This window comes from Catharus ustulatus, chromosome 1 (assembly GCF_009819885.2).
Source record: "Catharus ustulatus isolate bCatUst1 chromosome 1, bCatUst1.pri.v2, whole genome shotgun sequence".
NCBI lineage: Eukaryota > Metazoa > Chordata > Aves > Passeriformes > Turdidae > Catharus > Catharus ustulatus.
The window spans coordinates 26575799-26598180 of NC_046221.1; the positions used below are offsets into that span (position 1 = coordinate 26575799).

At 36.1% G+C, this 22382-nt stretch overlaps 1 protein-coding gene across 1 annotated transcript in view; it reads right to left on the reverse strand.

Moving 5' to 3' along the window:
• Positions 1-842: 842 nt before the first annotated feature.
• Positions 843-22382, reverse strand: part of COL28A1 (collagen type XXVIII alpha 1 chain) — a 57401-nt gene continuing 35861 nt past the window's right edge. Inside the window, exons 25-35 of the mRNA XM_033068717.1 lie at positions 16889-16957; positions 14628-14696; positions 9751-9819; positions 7745-7825; positions 7619-7654; positions 7398-7434; positions 6534-7088; positions 5148-5335; positions 2845-3061; positions 2244-2420; positions 843-1598 (exon numbers count right to left, since the gene is read on the reverse strand). Coding sequence (XP_032924608.1) covers positions 2251-2420; positions 2845-3061; positions 5148-5335; positions 6534-7088; positions 7398-7434; positions 7619-7654; positions 7745-7825; positions 9751-9819; positions 14628-14696; positions 16889-16957 — 1491 coding nt within the window. The 3' untranslated portion in view covers positions 843-1598; positions 2244-2250. The remainder of the gene's footprint in view (positions 1599-2243; positions 2421-2844; positions 3062-5147; positions 5336-6533; positions 7089-7397; positions 7435-7618; positions 7655-7744; positions 7826-9750; positions 9820-14627; positions 14697-16888; positions 16958-22382) is intronic.

The window sequence follows — 22382 nt, forward strand, 5'->3', positions numbered from 1 at the left end:
AATTTGTACTTTCTAAAGCTTTACCAGAAAGGTTTTCACTAAATATTATAGAAGATACTGTAAACCCATAACCTACAACTTCACATTAATTCCCAAACTCATTATCCCCAGTATTTCTCAGATGCATCCCTTCATCTGGAGATCTGGAGCTGAACACACAGCTAATCCTATCCCTGAAGCAATTGCACAAGCACGCAGGATTTGAAACATCTTGCAGATTCTTAGTCTCTCTCACAATTCCAGTGGGCTTTGCTGCTGAGAGTTTCCAGGTCCAGTGAAATGTAAAATGTTCCTGGTAGGATTAAGGGCATCTTCATAGTATGCATAGTGCAAGGCAATACCTTTCAGTTTTACTGTTTCATGTCATGCAGAAATTATTTGTGCCCTCAGAGGCTAAGTGATCATCATGTTATTATATTATGATCATTTTAATTCTGAGTATAAGAACAGAATATTTTCTGGGGCTGGTCTCAGATTTTTTTCCATTTCTAACTTGAAACTTATTTTAAAAGGCCAGGTTTTTGGGAAAAAAATATTAAAAACTTTTAAACTCTACTTCAAGCACACTTTTCCACAGAATTAGGTTTGCATCCTATTTGCTGCAAACAAGTTCATTTTGCAAAGTACATCCTTTTATTTACAAATTGTGCAAGAAATTGTTTGAACATTTCAAGAGTTGTCCATACCACCTGTATAGATTCTATTCTTCTGTTTACAAAGAAATAATAAGAAATAATGATGCTTGACCCTTTATCAGGTATTAATTCCTATTTTAATCATATTTATAAATTTTCAGTTTTAACAATGTGCTCATACAGGGTTATGGCTAAAAGTACAAAGGATATAAGTAAACATTAACATACATCTTTCAGTGCTTTTCCCTTTTTTGGTTTAGTAGCATATATTAGAGTATTAGAGTGAAATAACTTTTTTTTTGTTTTTTTTTAAACCCAGAGGCCCTGAGAAATTGAAATGTACTGATTAGCCTAAAGGACATGAAGAACCCTGTTTTTAATGTAATTCTAAGTCCAACCTTTATAATTGAAACTATTATATTGATGTAATGCAAGTGTGCTTTAATAGTGGACAAAACCCCTCTCTAATTACCTATAACTGTGTTACTTACATTCCAAAGAGAAACTCTAATCAATGCAAATCTTTATTTATGTCTCTAAATGCTGTATTAAGAGTGCTAATTTCAGGAACCACTTACTGTTGTTTAAAACTGGAGGATATTTTATTCTTCCATGAGCCTAGGAAACTTCTGTCATTAAAAATTAAGTGTAAACACTTTTGACATTTTAATAATAAAAATAGAATCTCATTATTCCCATGTGCAGCAGTATCAAATTACGTAAATTTGGAAGGAAAAGATATCTTTCTGTGTGTGCATATGTGTAATTATAAGTTATTGCTATGGTGTTGCAGTTAAGATGCATTATGCAGGAATCTGGTTAATGTGCCGACCATAGTGGTGAAACAAATAAAGCACAGCAGTAATAATTCCAAGGTAACACATCATATTGGATTCTTCTCAGTCAGTTCTTCCTCAGTACACATGAACTTCCAGTTTCAAAAGTTCCCAACAGAAGTAATTTCTAGAATAAATAAAAAATGGCTTAATTTTCCTGAAAAGTTTAGAAAAACACGCTCTGCAATTTAATGAAATTTTCCTGTACTGAAAGTTGAAATAGAGTATTTAATGCAAGTTATTTGGGATGAATTATATGGCTTTTGCAAAGGCAGATGTGCACTACTGACAAGTAATCTCTCTGAAGGCCATTCCTCACTCACTAAGCATATGGATCTAAGATAATCAGTATTGTCTGACTGGATTACCAAAATGTAAGATCCCTTCCCAAAATTATAGTGATTTGAGAGGGACAGCCTTGTAGGTTGTGAAAAGAATAAAACAAAAAAAGGGGATAAAGGTCAGTGGAGAGATGTCACAGAAGGATGGATGCCACAGTCTGTCCTACTCCAGATAAGTGATCTAGAGAAGGGAGTAAATAGGGAGGTGACAAAGTTGGAGTTGGTGACAATATTTTGTTCTTCTAAAGTAGTTAAATACCAGTAGTAAAGTAGTAAAGAAAAGGAGTGACTGCAAGAAAATGCAGAAGGACATTGTGATATTGACTGCATAGGCTATGAGTTGAAAAGGAAAACTGAATTTTGATTACTGTAAAATAAAAAATAAGCGGGAAAAGAGGTGATTGAGGGAGGACCTGAAGGAGACAACTTACTTGTTCATCAATCAACACAGGTTTCTTGACATTCTTTTTCTGTTTCAAATCTATTGTTGTTACCATTACAACCTCCATACCAGAACTGGCCGCAAGAATTGCCATTTTTGTCATAATACCATTTCATCACGTAGTCCCAACAATCCCCTGGTTTCAAAGGTTCCAAGCACCTTGGATCTGAAACAGCATCAGTAAAAGTTAGCTTGGATTCTAGGAATAAGTTATGTTACCTTAGAAATGCCTCCTTCAGTAAAAAAAGCATCCCTTTTGTTTTCTTTCTTGTAGTGCCTGGCCAAATTCCACTTCCATTAACGACTTACCTGAACAGGCCTAAAAAAATACAGGATCATTGGAAACAAGACTGCCTAAATCCTCATGCAAGAATCAAGCTGCTATTTGAATACCTGAGCATGCAGTTGGTACACAAGGGTATCAGCTGACTCTGAAAATCTGGCTCCGACTGTGTGTGATGTGTGATGACCAGAAATACAAAAAGTAATAAAATATAAATTATATCGGAAGAGGGAGTGGGTTCTGCTCATCAGGTTTTTTTTGGTACAGTCTTGCTACCCGGTATCTGTGGACAGTATTTATTACTCACTTTTTTGGGGTGTTGCTAGATGTGTTTGCCACACAGCTGGCTGGTGATCTTCAGTAGCAGTTCCACCAAAGAAAGGATTGGCAGCTTGACTCAGGGGTCTGACTTCAGACACGTTATAAACTGGGGGAAATATTGATTCTCTGTGAGCAGAGGCAGCCACAATGTGGTCCTGAGCAGATGGCAGAGGCTCAGTGTATGTGGATGGTGATGGACTAACCTGCAAAAGGAGTCAAAATCTTAAAATACTGTCTGGGCATAGATGCTATAACAAAAAAAAAAAAGAAAAAGATAGAAATACGCAAGCAATGTGTAAAAAAATATTATTAACAGCAGGTTGATTACTGTGACAACTCAGTATGGAGTCATAATTTTCTGACAATGAGAGCATAATGAAAAGGCAAAGTAATGCCTTTGATTTAGTCACTAAGCTGAATTCATTCAATTTAAGCTAAAATCAAGTCACTATATTAGTCTATTTATAGTCACTATATTAGTGTATTTATTTATATTAGTCTGCAATGCAAATAAAACAAAAAATGGGAGGAGTTTTTGGGTAAATCACTGCTGCTTAACATCTTATTAGTACCCTTAGTACCCTTATTGGGCATGATCTGACATCTACAATCTGTCCTATTTCTGGCTAATAGACAGCTGCTAGTTGTTAGAATTTTAGAATTTACCTTGATAGAAGTGTTAAGCAGTCGACCCCGCTCTTTAAATTGCAACAACTATATAAAGATTTGCCTAAAATTTTAGTATATTCAAGAAGATTTGCAGGGTCCTTAGTACAGTATAGTACAAATAACTGCCTTAATCAGACTTTGATTGCCTACTGAGAACAGAAAGGAATTTGATACTATTCAATGTCTTCCCATTTAAAGGCCACCACTGACAAAGTCAGTTTAAGAAAACTTTTCAGAGTGATTGGAATTCAGGCTGGGTGAAATGTTAAGGTGAAGACAATTCATCCAGTCCTTTGAATTTTGCATTTCTTCTCTAGATTTACAAAAAGACTGTGTTTGTTTATTTATGATAGTAATTCAACAGTTTGAAGATTTAACCATAACAACTAGCTAGAACCAAGTGTGTGAGCATCTAATCCTATCTATCTAAGAACCTGCCTAAGAATCCTTTCTGATTATCACGTTTTATAAAATCAGCATCTGTCTAGGTTTACATTTATTTTTCTTAATAATACAGAATGTCAATATTGAGCCTCACTGTCTCATAAATCTGTCTACAGGTATTAGAAGCCCAAAACTTACATCAATCACAGCTACAAAAGGAGCTCTTATTCTTGGAAATTAACCTAGATTTTGAAAGATAACTATTAATTATGAGTGATACTATATAAACAATACTACAAGGATTAATAGTAGATAATCCATTGGCTCCTCCACAGTAAGTCAGTAATATTTAATTGTCTCCAATCTGTATTCAATTAATATTTGAACACCAGTATCATGGTCTGCTATATCCATTCCATACAGCTACAGAGGTTTGCACATCATCTATTTCAGCCAGTTTATCCATCTGGTTATAAGGGCAAGCAAAGCTCATTTTGTAAAGCCCAAAGTTTTTATTGACTATTTTAGGCAGAGCAATAAAAACGCCCTACAGAGTTGACAAATATCCCAATCCAATGCTCTGACAGTGTCTGAAAAATACTGAAGACCTAATAAGGGAGCTAAAGTGATGCACACCTGAATATTATCTACTGCATTGGAGCTCTCCCTGTCCTGTGTGTCTGTGCAGCAGCACTGTTTTGGAGGGCAGAACCTCAGTGCAGGTCAGGAGAAATTTAAAGCCAGATAACGAAGAGTAACAAATAAGGAGTCCTAGAAGTACAGGCCAATGTGGAAAGTGAAGCAACACCAAAGGCTTAATAACTTGGAAATATGTCTGGGAGCAACCTGCAAAGTGCTTGACCATGACAAAGAACCATTGTACAAACAATCAACTTGCACATAAATAAATGTCTGTTCCACTGTGCACCTTCCACAATAGAAATGTAAGAGTTTTAACTCACTCCTAAGATGAATAAGACCTACAAAAAAGCATGAGGAGTCTTAGCATCTATTGCAACTGAGAGGCAGTATTGCCCTATTTCTTTCATAAACATTTGTTCTCAACAAGTAACTTCACTCTAATTTTAAAAGTTTTTTCAAACACTTTAGTCTAATCAAATGACAGGTTATTTCTGTATTAAAAGGTGAAAGATGAAATAAAGATGGTAAAATATTTGAATTCAAATAAAGACACATACTTTAAAAACACTTGACAACTGTTACTTCTTTACTCACTGGGTAACTAATTCCTTCTGTAGGAGGTATATCAGCCTCTGAAGTGGTCATTTTAGGTAACTGGCTATTAACATCTTTCCTGGCAATTTCAGGCTTCAGACTTGGAGATGGAGATAAAATGTTGTATTCTCTGGTGTACACTGCAGACTCGTTCTCACAGATTTTTGTGATCAGTTTATTTTCAAGTGCTGAAAAGATTAATGAAATAATGACATTTTTAAAGGGAAAAGAAGTCACAGTGATTCAGAACAAACTTTTAGTGCAGTATTAACCCTAAATCTTTAATCACAGTGACTTGTGAAAGACAATCTTCTGTAGTTATATCAAAATGCAAATGATAAGCAATAAAGTAACACAGTCTCTGAATTATTTTATTTTAGTGCATTTTTTTTAAAGAGAAACAGATAAAAATACCAAGTCCCTCTAGGAAATAGAAGTCATAGCAGAGAATAAAAAAAATCAGACCAAAAAATGAGGGTGAAGGAAAGGAAGTGTTTACATGTAAGAAAGAAAAAGAAAAACTGGGCAACAGTTTTCTACTTATTTGTAAAAACAAAAAACACCAGGGATTGGGAATATTTTTATGCTGAATGCTGGAATCTGAGTCAAAGCCTTAAATTTAATCCCAGCAGGAACCAGACTTTAGCTTGGATTCTTCTTAATGCCTTCAATCCAGACTTCATTCACAATCTCAGCATAGCAAAATAAGTTTATGCTCAGGAAAAGTATAGGTCTATAGTCAGTCTAGATCAATGGGTCATTATAGATTTCCTCTGGATTTTCTCCTGATTTCACCCATAGTCACAGATTTTTTTCAAACCATATACATCAAAATATACCATATTCCATTCCCTCATTTGTGGGTCCACCAATTCTAGCCTGGAATCAGGGTAAAAGCATAGGTTTCCTTAGGCTTTCAAAACCAACCAACCAACCAACCAACCAACCAACCAACCAAACAAACAAACAAACACCAAAAAAAGAGAGTACTTATAAGAGAGAGTGGAGGGATTCCAAGACTGACAAGACCCAAAAGAAAGAGAGAGTTCGAGATGTTACGTCAAAATGAAAGGAAATCTCTAGGATTAAACAATGGCCAAGCACAGAAGGACTGTGAAGGAAGGCTGATGCAATCTCTCACAAAAGAGGAGTATTCCAAAGAAGGACATGGAAAACTGATGTTCATTGTGGTTTATTATTTCTGAAAGAGGTAAAAATTTGGTAAAGGTTTCATTTGGCCAAAGATGATGCGAAACAAGAGCGAGCTTTATCCAAAAGAGAAATCAAAGCTGCCATTCAGCAGGCTGCCTTGCCCGGCCATGGGAGAGGCCAAACCCTCTCATGTGCTTATTTCCAGTTTCCTTGTAATGAAATAGTTTCTTTTACCTGAAAGTGTTTTGAAGTCGTGTATAGGGTAGACATGTTCTTCATCAGGGTCTGTTGCGATGAGCTTCAGTTCATCCAGGAAATCATTATAATGAGGATCCGTTGTTTTACTCATCCCAATGACAAATATCTCAATATGTGCAGCATGGGCCTTTCTTACTACACTGTCCAGTGGTTCTTCATCCCGACTGTCTGCCTGTCCATCTGTTATTACAACAGCCACCTTCCTCACAGCCGGGCGTGCCTCCTGGAATAAGTTAATGGCTCCCTGGATTGCAGAGGCTGTGTAGGTGCCTTCTCCTAAGTAGTCCATCTTGTCAATAGTTGACTTCAGGTCCTCTTTGCCTGTGTAGTTCTGCAGAGAAGACACCACGACCGCTTTGTGGCTGAAGTTGATAATACCAATGCGGGTTGTAACGTGGTCAGCCGAAATCTTGTCAATGAATGTTTTCATGAAGGTTTTGATAATATTGAAGTCACCTACTCCAACACTTTCTGAACTGTCAATGACGAATACTAGTTCCAGTGGTGTTACTCTACATTTGATACCACAACCTAGAAGAAAAACCATTTCAGACATTTTATGAGAAACCACCTTCAAAAAATGAATTGAACTCATACACAGATTCTCAGATTTACAGCCAGTTGGAACTCAGTTTATGAATTAATTTCTAGTTACTGGTACTGATCACAGAAACAGAGCTGGACTGAATTATTTTATGTATAGCTCTGGTAACATAGTGAGCACTGTTTTCATATCAGTGGTGTCCTGACACAAAAACATGCAGAGCAAAAATCCACTCAGTCTATATAAATTCACTATGTTTTATCAGAACTACTTTTCTTCTATACTGGAATGCTTACCACATATTTCTTTGATAAGTCTGATAACGTCTTCTCTCTGAAAAAGAGTATTAATTTATTGTGTGTTCTAGTGTTAAGAATGCAGAAATATTTATTTATTTATTTACAAAAATGCGAGCAGTGAAATATCTCATACAAAGTCTTGTGTAAGATCACATAACCTTTAAATATTTCCCCCAGATAAACTACTATTGCTTCAAATAATTTATTTACCTACTTACCGAAAGACCAGGTTCACCTTTTCTTCCCCCAACTCCCTGAAATCATGTAGAGTGAGATAATTAACAAAAGTTAAATTTTTCTAGTTTCTACTGTGTAAATTTAAGTAACATTAAAATGTGTTTTACCTTTGGCCCTGGAGGTCCTGGGTCTCCAATCTCCCCTTTGGCACCTTTGCTCCCTGGATCACCTTTATCTCCATAGTCTCCCTAATTCAAAACAACTGTATTATATACAGTCATAGCTTCAGTTTTGTTGATTGTCAGAGCTGAAGGTAAGGTACATTGAGTTCTAAAGATAAATTTTCTGGCTTTTTTGTTTTTTTTATTAAAGATTTTTCTTCTATGTGTAATAAGAATATCTGAAAGCAGGCTCTCAAAGAAAGCAAAATGGGCAGTAAAAGCATCTTTAAGAAATTTATATGAAAAATTACCTTAGTTCCAGAGGGGAAGTAAGGACATCTGTGTGTAAACATCAAGAATATATAGTATTTTCTGTTCTTTGATTTTCTTGTACTCTAAAACAATGTTTACACTCGGCCTATGCTAATTTAGACTTAGAGAAAGATATAATTGCCTGAGATGAGCCAATGTGCTGAATCTCACACCAGCTCTGTATAAAAGCCAAAGGAAAACCTGTGAGCTTTCAAAGGACAAATAATCAGGAGTGCTTGGACTGTTAAATCCATTGGAAAATACAATATTTCACATTTAGAAGCAATTTTGCACTTTTCCCCTCAACCAACTAGACCTTTTGACTTCTAAAAAGTGAGAGGGTTCAACATTTTGAGACAATTTTCATATAATGCAGGTATGAAACATTGTAAATAAGATTCAAGTTCTAAATTAGACTTTTTTCCAAGAGAATTATGCAGGATAGTTTTTTTACTTTTCTCTGGAAATTACTAACTATCTTATATCTCACTTGAAATTCTAAAATTTATTAATTTATCTAGATTTCTGTCTATTTTGACATTATTTCTCATTATTACCCAGCCAACAGAATCACACAGGTAACTCCTGTGTTAAAGCCTTCACTGTGGTGATTGCTACCAGTTTTAAAAAACCCTTTCGACTTTATGAGTCTGATTCTGATCTTGTTCAAACTGGTGTAAATCTGGAAATTGTACATAACTCCTCCACAGCATTAAGAAAATCAGTTTCAGTTAAGTAAGGTCTTGGAAGACAGTTCTTATTCTATTTCACAAAATCATAATATCCAGCAAAGGATATTACTTTCTATTACCTGTTCATGAATCTAACATCATCGAAGTTAAAGCCAGCATTAATAATAAGGGGAAAAGCAAATATGATTTGCTGACTGTGGTGGTGTTGCTACTTTCTTACACATAAATATACTAAAACCTCATCTTTTTGGTGCATATACAAAATTCCTGCTGAACTGAACAATTCCTTTTCATGTGTGACAAGTCTGCTATAGTAACAGTAAACAGAGAAGTGAGTATTTGGAGAGATTTACATGGGATCACAAAGATTAGTCAATATACAAGATGAATACGACAATCGGTGAAAATAGTGCAGTTATTATTGTGATATTACGGCATTTGGAATGAGGGTGAAAATAGAACTAGGAGGCAGAAATTTGAATCTGTGTCAGAAGCTCCCAAGCTGTTAGATGTGAATAGCTAAGGAAATTCTCACAATTTTCATAACAACCAGGAGGTTAGTAAGGAAAGTTAGTAAGTCAGTTAGTAAGAAAAGATTCAAGTGTGGGCTTCAATCACTGTAGAAAAAAGAAGTCAAGTAAAGCAAAGGCCTTAAATGACATTAATCGTAAAGCAATTCATTTTTTTGACAAAGGCTGACAAATAAAAGAACATTTTGTAATACCTGAAAAATATAAAAAATAAATGAATACATAATTTTAATAACTTAGAATTATTCTCCTGTTAACAGGTATGACTTCATTCTAGATCCTACTTTGTAATCTGATCCTTAATGATGATTAGGATTTTCACAGACTTCAAAGCTGACAAAGAGTAGTAGGTACTTACCTTGCTATCCATATAAGGTAACGTCTTTGCCTTCTGTTTCTTTTCAAAGACCTGTCACACCAAATACCAATAAAGGAAGAAACCCCCCTTCTTTTTCTTTACTGCAAACCTAGGATTTACCTTTAGTCCAGGAAGGCCAGTTCCTATTGATCCCTTTGGTCCAGGTAAACCTATATTTCCTTTTTCTCCCTGAACAGAATATGAAACTTAAGTTTAACTGAAAATTAATGTAAAATCTAAGCTGTTTATATTCACTTTTACACTTTGCATTGCAGAGAAAGCCAGATATTTGTACTATGGGACAAAGGACACAGTTTTCAAGACTAAAGTGGTCTAAGGCTGGAGAAATGAGCAGTTGGCTATGATTCAGAACATACATGAGAATCTTATAAAGTACATAATGAAGAACTTATTCCTGATTAATTAAATGAAAATTTATCATTCCACTGAAAGAGATGAAAGACAAAAGTAACTTCTCAGAGGCTGAGATAGCTATTCATTCTGTCTACAACAGTAAAATGAGGTCCAAACCAAAATTTCTCTAGAAATACACGTTCATGACCTCTCCAGGGCAGACTTTTCTGATCTTCAGTAAATAAGAAGACATCTCTGCTCTTCATGGTGTGAAAAGCAGGATACCTTTCTGCTGATACTTCAAAAGATAGTATCAGTCCATTTACAAAGCTCTAAATTGTTCATAAGGATTGCTACCCATGTCCTGCTGCATGTACTTAGACTTAAAAAGCATGTCCATGCTAGCGGTGTGGGCACACAATGTTATAAAACACTGCTGTTACGTATACACAAAAAATTCTTCATAGCTTCTGGCTTCCAGAAACTTTCTTGCTTTATTTAATAGGGTAACACAAATATTTTTTACAGATGAACTGCTGTACGCATTTTAAACACAGCTAGAAGTGATTATATTTCCTGGTACATAAATGCTTCACCAAAATTCACATTACATACATAAATCACATAACAGCAGTGCCTGATGCAGATACCAAAACCAGCTCCAGAGAATGTCAATGAGATCACGAGCAGTTACTAATGTATCAAATCCAACTATGAGGTGCAAGTGGAGGGTTAGTCAGTTCTGTTTTTCAGTCAAGAGCTCTCACAGTCCTTCTAAAGCATCTTTTTTTAATGCTTGTATCGGTGCTCACAAATGGGTCTAAAGGGGTCATATTGGTCATAATGGACAGAGAAATACAAAAGTGTTTTCAAGTCCATCCAGGCTTCACCTAAGGTGCACCAGGAGTGATCACTGACTATTCCTGCTGTGCTGGATAGGGGTTGATGGATTTCTGCAGGCAAAGAAGCAGCTGCACAGTGCATAGCTAAGCCAACCTTCTCTTCCCTGCACCTAGGGCTCCTGGCTCCCATGAGCTGGGAATTCACCAGGAGTTAGGTAATGAGATGCAGCTCTTGGAAGATACAGTGTATGACAAGTCATGTCCATGGATGGTTTTCCCTGTCCAAATTGCAGATTTGAGATCCTGCTGAGGTGACAGCTTCTGCTTGCACATGCTAGGCAAAGGTATCCAAGGCACTCCAGCATTCACATCTTCACTGGAGCACTGCTTTCACAGCCTTGCCCTATGAGTGCCTCTTGTTCCACTAGCCCTATCCTGGGGAATTTAATTCTCTGCTTGATACCAGGGCTACCTATCCATGACCTGCCAACCAGTAGCTCCTTGCCTCTGTAGGCAGAACTTCCTCTCTCCCCAGTTTCTTATAGCAGCAACAATTCAGACACTGTTATGTACATGCTGGAGACTGAAAACCAGTGACTGTATCAAATTCTATAGCTGATCCACTAGGGGGATTTCCTGTAAATAGGAAATTCTCCTTAGGTGATGGAATGCACAGGGCAATCTATTTTGCACTGTCACAGGAACTCACAGTGGCTACTTCATCTAATTTCCTTTAAGCCACTTTTTAGCAGGATTGTGCTTCTTGGGCACTCATTTAGGTATTAATGCAAATGGCTTTTAAACACAGTGAAACAGTGTGCCAGTTTGTTCCTAGGCTTGCTGTTCAGCACTGGGACAGACTCTCCTTCCCCCTCGGGTCGTCTCACAGCTTCCTGGTCTGCAGAGCACATACATATGAACCAAAATCAGCATATGCTGCTTATTCCAGTGGTCCTTCACTAGTAATAAATGTCAGACCCAACAAAATGGTAGATTTATTGCTGCCATTTGTTACTGCCCATTTGACATTGTTAGGATGATGTTCAAGCAATGAAAACTGAATGGGACCTACTGTTCTAAGTAAATTCATACCCATGCAGCTGACATTTCTCACAAGCACACATGTGAGTTTCATCCTTTAAAACATCAACTGCACAACCAAATCCTCCTTCCTTTACTTGTACAACAAGTATCAATCAGCATTAGAAGGGTTTATCATAGATTCCATAACAGTACATTTAGTAAAACCCAAGAAGTGTGCTGTATCGATTTAAAAATATTTATGGCTTTGACAGTTTAATTCATGTACATAATAAATTCAAACCTGACCACCAGTATTACGAAAATGAATTGACTGCAGATCTGAGAATGTCTAGACTGTGGTTTTGAAAGGCAACTAAGCATTAAAAAAAAATCTGTGAATATAGCTATCAACATAACATAAATTGAAAACCAACTCATTTTTGGCATTCCATTCTTACCATATGCAGACCAATATCTCCCTCTTTATATTAAAAAAATACTTGGAGTGATATTGATAGCTCAAATGCAGAAGTAGAGTAACTTTAATCTGATGAAGAGTGGCAAAAGAGAATGAAGTTTGATGTGTGAAGAGATAGAAGGACAAAATAGACAGACAAAAGTCAACAAGCACTAGTGGGTGGAGGAAATTGGCACCACCAGAGCAAGATAGTTGAAAAAATTGCTCAGAAACAAGCTGTTCCTAAGAATTATATAAAAATAATAAAAATTTTAAAAAGCAATTGTTAAAGGGAAGAAAATGTAAATGGCAAGACAGATTATACCTAGACAACCCATGGAATATTACAGAAACAACAGCAGCTGAGTTTGCCCCACCATATCATTACAGTTTTGTTTTCAAACCCAAAGACATTTCATAAACAGGGCATGTTACTGTCCAACATCCCTAAATTCCATATCCTTGCATTAGAAACATGTCTTTATTTGACAGTCTGTCAGTGAACTGTGTTCTTCCACTGGAAAGATTCCATAATGAAACTGAGTTCTCAACACTAGTAAAACACGCTTTAGATGTTTATTCGTAGCAGTGCCAACTTAACATTCAAACAGACATCTGTGTATATCTAAAGATATATATAGAGAAAGAGACAGGAGGGGAAAGAGAGAGAGAGAGATGAGGGAAGGGAGAGAGAGAAAGGTGGTTATGTGCACACTGAATATATTTTGGGTAACCGTTATCTTTTCAAAGGAGCAGAAAAATATTGCGGAATCTGCATATTTTTTAATGTATCATCAGATGCACTTGATTGCTGAAACATTTTTGTCCAGAATGGCAATTGTGCTTTTATGACTAACCTCACATACCTGTTGAGTTAACAAAGATATATCCCAAATATTAGATTCTGGAAACAAAGCAGAAATTGTTATTAAAGGCAGACAGATAAGAGTATTCCTACACCATAAAATGATATGGAGATGGCAAGAATTATTTTACAAGACTAGAGGAAGGATTCAGCAAACAGAAAGAACAGAAATGAGGAGGTTTTTATGTCCTCACACTAAAATATGTATTAGTTTTGTGATTATTGATAACAATTAATACAGAGCTAAATTTCAAACAGACCAGAAACAAAGGTCTAGATAGTCATGACTCTTAACCATGTAGAGATCTCTGTCTAAGAAAGTCTGGAAACAGGTTAAATCAGAGCCATAAAAGGGAGTTATATAATAAGAGAAAAAGAAAGAACATAATGAAGTATGTGTTTATGCTATGAAACACCTCAGTGAAAAGAAAAGGAAGAGCCTTATGCAGAAACCAGAAATGATGGAACACAAATATAATAATGGAAGAAATTGAAGATGTAGCCTGAACAAAATAAATTCCAAAGAATCTATGCTTTTCTGGTAAATCTTGTATGAAGTAATTCCACAATGGACTGAAGAAAGATTTTCCTCTGAATAATTTTGGAAACAATATACATTTTCATAAATTTGTTTGTTTGTTTCAGAATGTCACTGTTTTCCAATAAAGACCTGTTGCCCAGTGAATTCCCTGATGGCTTTAGTGTCTACAGTCAAAATTACAGTATGGAGAGGCACCTTTTACAACCAAACTAGAACACTACCCCTTTTACTTCATTGCTGGTGGTTGACCACTTAGAATTGTAGACCTGAGCATAATATTCTTGATCCAGGGAAATGCTCAATCATATGCTCAATTTTAAGCACACTGATTAAAGGAAAACAGGAGAAACTTGGGTTGCTCTTCACTGGAGCCTCTAGTTTTCACAAATTTTTCCACGCATATATGACAAGGCAATTAAACAACTGAATGCTCAGAATATGTTGTCATGTTTGTGTTTCTCCTTTCAAGCAAAGAAGTTGTGGCTGGAACTGAGTGAGTAAAAACCCACCCAAACACCAGTATGTGGGAGACTGCCTAATTTCATTTATATTCCTACATGTGTTGCTTTAATTTATTGTGCCACAACAGATCTAAGTTACTGCCTTTTACAACTGCAACCCAGAGCAAACTACAGATCTAAGTAAATCAAAAAGATGTGGTAGAGATAAGCCTTTTTTTCTCCAGGTTAAATATATTTTTAATGACAAGAACTATAGGAGAGAAATTGGGTGCAAACAACACGGAAAATACAGCAAATAAAAAGTAAATATCACATATTAATACAAAAATTAAGTGTAAAATTAATATGTGCAGGAGTTTACTGATTTGGTGGCAAAGATTGAAAGAAGACAATGAATCCCTTTAAGAAACAGTTTTAGAAGAAACTGAACAGATATCACATTAACCTGGATTACCTTGTCTCCTTGTATGCTGATGCCAGGGGGCCCAGGTTGACCAGGCAAGCCATCACGTCCCATAACACCCTATAACAGTCAGTGAGATAAAAGAAGAATTAGGAGGTAAACTCCTGGTAACACTTAGAGAATAATCCCAAAGTCACTGCAAGCAAAAAAATAAAACCATGTCAAAGACTCTAGGTCTGATTCTTCTCAGGTTCATGTTTTCTCACTGTGGGTCTTAGTAATTATCATTGGCAAATTCTCAGGAAAGCAAAGGAACAATTAATTTGAAAATAATTTAAGAATAAAATTTATTCATGACACAGAGTGATACTTTCCTCATTTTTTCCCTACATAGAAGACAACAGAAACCAGGTTTACAGAACAGCCTTATGCAATCTCAAAAGAGAGGCACAAGAGCAGAGGTACAAAGGACCAGAGCCATAAAACCTAGTGTAAGTAAATCTGCCAGGCATTTTAGCTAGTTCTTGGGCACTATGGGCATATGCCAAGCCCCTGTGGTACCATAGTCTCTAGGAGCACCAGTCGTTCAGAAAATTCTAGGTGGGAAGGGATGAGAGAAAAGTCAAAGCAGCACATGCTGATTTGTATCAATACAAAGTCAGGTAGAGCCCTTCTGTTTGCAGCCTTTCAAAGTGACAAAGTGAAGTATATACTTTACATCAAAACTAAATGATTGATTTTCTTTTTTTAAAAAATTATTTTAATTGAAAAAGTTTTCAAAATTTGATCAAGCTTCTTAAAAGTTAATGTTAAACTCAGGTTGGACTTTTGGTTACTTTCTTATAATAAATAATCACTGTGCTCCAGTACAGCAAGTGGAAATCATTCAGTGGTATGTATATTACCTAGATTTTGTACATGTTGAATACATTGGCAGAAGTACAAGAAAACTTGGTCATCATGAAATAAAAATGTATAGTTCTAAATAATTAACTTCTAGATGTCATCTCTGGAGACAAAAAATTTGTAACAAGTTTCCACAAAATCCCTTGTGAAAAATACTTTATATATATATATATATATATATATATACATACATATACATACATACATACCTTCATATATATCTATATATCTATATCTATATCTATATCTATATCTATATCTATATCTATATCTATATCTATATAATCTATATCCTAGAGGTGGGTCATCTCAACCACAAAGCCTCCTCTTTCCCAGGCTGAACAATCCCAGGTCTCCCAGCCTTTCCTCACAGAAGAAAGACTACATACACGTCCTCCCCTTGAAAACAAAATACTATTTCCCCACAGAGAACAAATTTTTCATTCTCAAAGGCTTTGTGGAAAGAGTACATAGTGTCACACAGCGGTAGGATTTCGACACTTAGTCCAAACTTACTCTTAAAACAAACTCTGTCAGTATGATTTACCAAGGTACTGAAATTGTAGCAGTGTTCAGAAAGCAGGTAAAATCAGACACATCCTGATAAAGCATTCGAGCCCCGCTGTTTATTGCAGATCTGGAGCTGATAATAGCAATGTTTCTTCATTCAGATACTAGTTTATACAAAATGGCACTGGAGGGTTCTGTTGCTCTCTGCTGTTCGGCAAAAAGTTACAAAGGTATATCTATCTTTAAACTAACAGAAAGTTGAAAAATATACACAATGATACACACTGTTTCTCCTCATTGCCTTTGCAAAAATAATTGATGGCTCAACCTGCAATAAAGAAATCCAGGCAAGTACTGAATTTCTTATCATATAATTATGTCTTTTTTAAATTATAAATCACTTCAGTGGAGGGAGAAAAATTGCTCAGATGTTGCATGCTGGTTGTTTATAGAATTAACTTTTTGTTTTCATATTTCTTTCCTAATGGTTTTAATAACAAAATCAACTTGATGTAATTTGATTGAGCAAAAATTGCAAACATAAAATTCACATTTAACATATCTTCCAGCACAAAAGAATATCTTGGGAACAGGACAGATACAAGCAGAAGAAATGCATCATTTAACTAATTTACCAGCCTGATAGCTCTGTTCAATCTCCAGATGTAATCTCATAAAGTTTAGCTGCAAATGAAATTTTCATCCCATTAGTATTCTTCCTAATCCAGTTGGTAGAAGTGTATGGTTAGTAACTGTGTTTGCATGCTTGATTTCTCCTGAAGCTGCATCAATGTAAATCAATAACTGATGAAGATAATTCGGCATCTGAGAGATCAGGGTCTGGCCACCAGCATCACAGAAGAGCACAAAAAACTTCAGCATGGCATCATACCAACCTTGGGACCCACGCTTCCCCATCCTGCTGGCCCTCGCGGCCCAGGAGGGCCTCTAATTCCACGGTCTCCCTGAAAATAGTCACAGAAATCAGTCATCACCTAGTGAATGTTACATCTTCCATCCACTTATGAAGCAGTCAAACTACTGAGCTTAAAAAACAAGCCAAACAAATGCTACATAAATAAACAGCTGTTTTGTAGGTAGGTATAAGAAAAAAAGAAAGAAAGAAAGGAAGGAAGGAAGGGAGGAAGGGAGGAAGGAAGGAAGGAAGGAAGGAAGGAAGGAAGGAAGGAAGGAAGGAAGGAAGGAAGGAAGGAAGGAAGGAAGGAAGGAAGGAGGGAAGGAAGGACCCCAAAATACAGGCACCCACATAATTCAAGCTCTAGGTGAAGAACATAATTTCCCAAGCAAACATCCATGTGATCAGTCAGAATCACTATCAACAGGGTTAGGACTCTACTGCGTTTGTTCTGACACTAGAGACATTTAATTTCCAGAACTGTCAAATTTTGGCATTTATGTAAACGAAATTAATTTTAATAGCATCAATATAGATGAATAAAAAGAATAGCACCCTGTTTTTTTAAAAAGCCCTAATGTACATATATTTACCTTGATTTCAGAAGGAAATGAGGCTTAAGTGATATATTCTGCCTGTGCTTCTGTTTGTCCGTGTTCATTCTCTTTCTTTTTTTCCAGTACATTCTGAACTCATGAGCTGATTTCAACCAAATTGATCAGAAATGTACAGGCCTTGACCATATTAATTTTCAACAGTTTTGGTGTTAGTTGGAGGTTGGGTAATGGAGAGATGTTCAACTTATGTTTTTACTGAAGAACAAAAAAAATCCAGAGGGGATTCATCCCTCAACCATCAGGCAGAGAAAAGGCAGCAGCTATCTGGTGAGGGGAAAATGAATGTAACAGAGAGGCTGGTGCTGCCCTTCGTGCTGCAGAAAAATCTAGCAAGGGAGATGGGGTGTCAGGAGACATTAGTGATAGAGGAAATGCACAGGGACAGACAAGGCAGTTTTGTTTTCCTCAGACTGAGATTGTACAAGTGAGGGAATAGGCACACATTCAGCACATGATTACTAGAAAAGTCCTATCCATTCCTTGAAAAGAAAAAATAAGTCTATAACTGATAAAGTAGAGATTACTGTTTAGCTTGATATTCCTAAACCTATTCCTATGCAGTCAAGTGCAATGCACTGAGAAGTTGTTGATCATCCCGTATATTAAAAACAGAGCAGAATATTTCTTGACAAAATTAAAAAGAAACCATTACAAAAACTATTAATTGTACTGAGTTTTGCACTTGGAAAAGCTGTAGAAAGCTGTGCCTGCAGAGGGAGCATTTGATCTAGGAGAGAGATGCAAGTATAAATCACAAATCACAGATGTCACTTGAGTTGTGGTAGGTGAAATGAAACAACATATCAAACAGATTAAAATGGAAAAAAAACCCCAAATCTTCCTACATTCTAGGAAGAATGTGTGCAGTATTACAGTGAGTGCTTTTAGGTCATTAAAATTCCCAAGACATCACTGCAACCTGTGTTTTTTAATCTATGGCTAGGACACTCTCATACTAAGTCCCAACGTATGTGCTACTTATGCAAACATACTAAGGCCCAAACTCTGCTCAGGTTTGAGGGACTTGAAGAGGTGGGAACTCTGATTACAAAGGCTAAGGCTTAGACTAAGTTTATAATGCCCTCCTTCTGATGTAACAGTTATCTTTTGAATTTAGTTTCCTGCTTCATCCAAAGCACTGGAGCCTGGCCAGTGAGTCAGGACATAGGCATGGTATATGGATGCTCTTAGCTTTAAATTGCTGTTTCAGGGTGGTTGGGTGCCACCTAAGTGCCATGTTCAGTCAGGAGGCTTCTGTATCAGACCTTCCTTGCCAATGCAAAGAGCCAAGACATTGGCAATATGTCCATCTTCCTATCTAGTACCTTCTATTATCAAAGGAATATTTATTTGTTCTCAACGTCCCCACAACCCAATACAATCTTCAGCTGTTTGGAGGACAATTCTTCATGAGCAAAAGTTGTGTAGAGCAGCCAAAGCTTGCCCTGTCCAAGTCTCTCTCTGAAATCTACCAGGAATGCCAGAGTTAAGATATTACTTTCCAAATATTATTTTAAAAGGTAATTTTTTTAGAGATCCTGGAATGGTGCAGCCTGTAAAACAGCCTGTGAGCTGCTGTAATGGAAAGTGAATGGGAGGTTACCAAACATAAATGATTCCTTATGGCCCAGTACCCAGTACACCTACAACCTGCTCTTAGACCTGCCCTGACCAAAAACAGCCTAAGGGTGACCTGAAGTCATCTGTCTCTTCCTCCTATGGGTAACACAGTTTTCCACAGGGTCGTTGCAGGTGAAGGATTGAATTTTAGCCTCACATGCTTAGTTAATACCAGATGTCTCATTGAAAAGCTCTTTTGTAGAGCTTTATAGTAATCCTCACAGTTTCTGTATTTCTTGGTTTAAAGAAAAAGACTTTTCTTTTGCTTTATGAGTTGTGAAGTGGAGCAGTTCTTTTTCCTAAGGTGTCATACTAAACTGCCCTTCAGGGAATTCATTTCAAAAACGATTAATACTGTTCTTTGATGAGGTCTAATTTATTTCCTGTATTGTGCCTGTAGACAGGCGTGACACCATCAGCAAAACAGTGAACTAGAAAAACACCACCAAATAAAGAGCTGAGTCAAGACATGGTGAAGTGTGGGATTCCAATGTCTGTTCTGTACCTTTTATTAAAGAAAAAACCAAAACATTAAATGACCTAATGGTCAACTGAAAAGTAAATCTTGGATTTCCCAACATATAAACCTCATTTACCGTGAAGTATTATATTTGATACTGAAACATACAGCAGACACTGCAATACTCTCTTTAGGGAGAGCTAATGGAAATAACAGTATTTGTAAGAACAATATATTATGAAAAAAGGTATTACATCTCTACTTTCCACATTTTAGTTCAAATAGGCAAGCCCCAAGCTGCAAAAGTTGTTTATATTGCAACTGGATCCAGCCCAAATGTTCATGCACTAGGGACTGTGCTAAGGACTTTAATAATCTTTCTGCTATCCAGTTACTTGCTTTATTTCTAGTGCTGGGCTCTTGCTGCCCAGTAACCTAGTTTGCAACAGTGCTTTTAAATCAAATTTTTATTATATTCTGACATTATGTGCTTCTGTTTTAATGCCACAGAAAATAGGGTTCTGCCAGGACTGAATGCATCCCACATGTTCCAATTTTGTTTTCATGTGAATTTGACCTCTGATACATAAAATTCCTGTCTAGCAGTGTGCACATATGTGAGCCATTTCTGAAAGCAGAGAGAACAGAGCTTTGATTCAGATGAGTGGAACATTCCTATATAATGATCCTCAAAGGAATTTCAAATTAACTAGTGTGTAAATTTATGAGCCTCTTTTATCAAATAAATGTTCTTTTTTTATATGTAGAGATTGTCACTATTTTTACATTATTTTTTTTTCTTTTTCTTATTTTTCTTTTTCTTTGAGGTTAGGGGGCGATATAACAGGTAAGAAATGCATTTACATTTCATATGAAAAAACCAGAATATTTTCCAATTTATGAACTAAGTTCTGGGGGAATTCTTGCAATTCAAGTGAGTTGTTTTTCCTTGTGGCACCTTTGCTACCAAGACATTAATCAAAGATTAAAAATCAGAATGTAATACAGGCAAACAGGAGCAAAAATTCAGGGAATGAGACGTTTATATATTTAGTTTCTTTTTTCCAGTGCACTCTATGTCTGGTGTTGAAAAAGAGAAGTAAATCAGACATGTTATATCTTGCTAGATAATGCTTGCGTAGGTGCACCCCTCACTGCAAAAGCTACAGCTGCTCACTCTGCATAAAACAACAAACATTTCCCTTAACATGACTAACACATCAATCTAGAGGCATCATCAAAAAGAAGCCTACCTACTTTAAAGCAAAAAATGCAAATTAAATTTTTTACCAGATGTTTTTAACTCTTTAACTTTTTTATTATCCTGACAGTGTTAGATAAGCATTACTTTGAGTAGGCAGGTTTGGTGGGCAGTATCACACTGTAACACAAATAAAACATAGATCCATGAAAACTTTTCATTTATTTATATTACTCCCCTCTCTTCCCACTGAAGTTGTGATGTACACTACTGTACTTCATAATCCTTCAACCATGGCATCATAGTGGGAGACCATCTTTTTTGATGTGACTTTCAAATTCCTTTTCTTTAGGAAACACTACTTTCCAGAATTATTCAGACATAACAATACCCCTAGACACCCTGTAGTCATAAGTAAAATCTTTAACAATATCTGCCTTGATAATTTCACACAAGATTCTAGGATTTTAACAAAATGTTCTTCTGTAGTATCAAGAAACATGCATTGTAAGACTACATTATATCAAGCCTAATATTTCTATTTGGAAAGGTATAGTCTCACAGAAAAATCTATTCAGTTTGGCCATGTGCATTTTTTTTAAGTTATACTGAACAACATAACTGAAATTACTTTTAGTTCTTGCATTACTTGATGTGAAATGCCTTGTACTGATAGGCAGTAATTCAGAATAGAAGTATAAAGCCAGGTTTCCACGATCACAATGCCATTGTGGTTATTCTATAGTCAAATCATTCTAAGAATTAATGTCCTTCAATTTTTATTTGACTGCAAATGTTTTTGAGAGGTTATTGCAGTTCATTTTAAATGTGAATTCTTCTGTTCTGAGAACCGAAGTTGAGAGTTCTTTCTGTTTGGGAAACAATATTTCTTCTGCTTCCTCCTGCAACAGGCCGCCTGGTTCTTATTTCACATATGCAATGAGGAAATCATTAATAAAACCACTCTGGGATATTTTAAATCAATTTGTTGTATGCTTCTAGTCTTAACTCTCTTTTTCTGACTTTTTACAACATAACAATTACTATGTAACTTTTTAGGTGAGTTACATACTGCTTATAGTTTCATAAGACTTTAGCTATTCTGTATTTTATGAAAAACTTGTAAGTGTTTCAGTGTTAAAACTTCTAATCCCTTTATCAGTTTCTTTGTTTAATTGGGGTTTTTTGTGACATTGCCTCTAAACAAATATTAATTTTAGATAAAGGTTTATACTCTTCTCGTAGGAATCCAGCTTAAAAGATATCTCAGTAGTTCCACTTAACCCTTAACTCAATTTTTGGCCTCCTCCCTCACACTTCTGCCAGAGAAAGGAAAGGCATAACTATTAGGCAATACTGTGTTTGTTTGGATCCTGACTTCCACATGGAAACACCAGCATCTAGAAACATCCTGGGCTTTGGATGTATGGAAAACCTGCAGATTTGCATCCAGTCAGAGTATAAAGCAAGAACTAGTTTCTTTCACATCAGAAAAGTCTATCACAAGCTTTTCTCCTAACAGAAATGAAAACTGGGAGATGAAAATGCAGCATTTTGTCATATATTTGCCATTCTT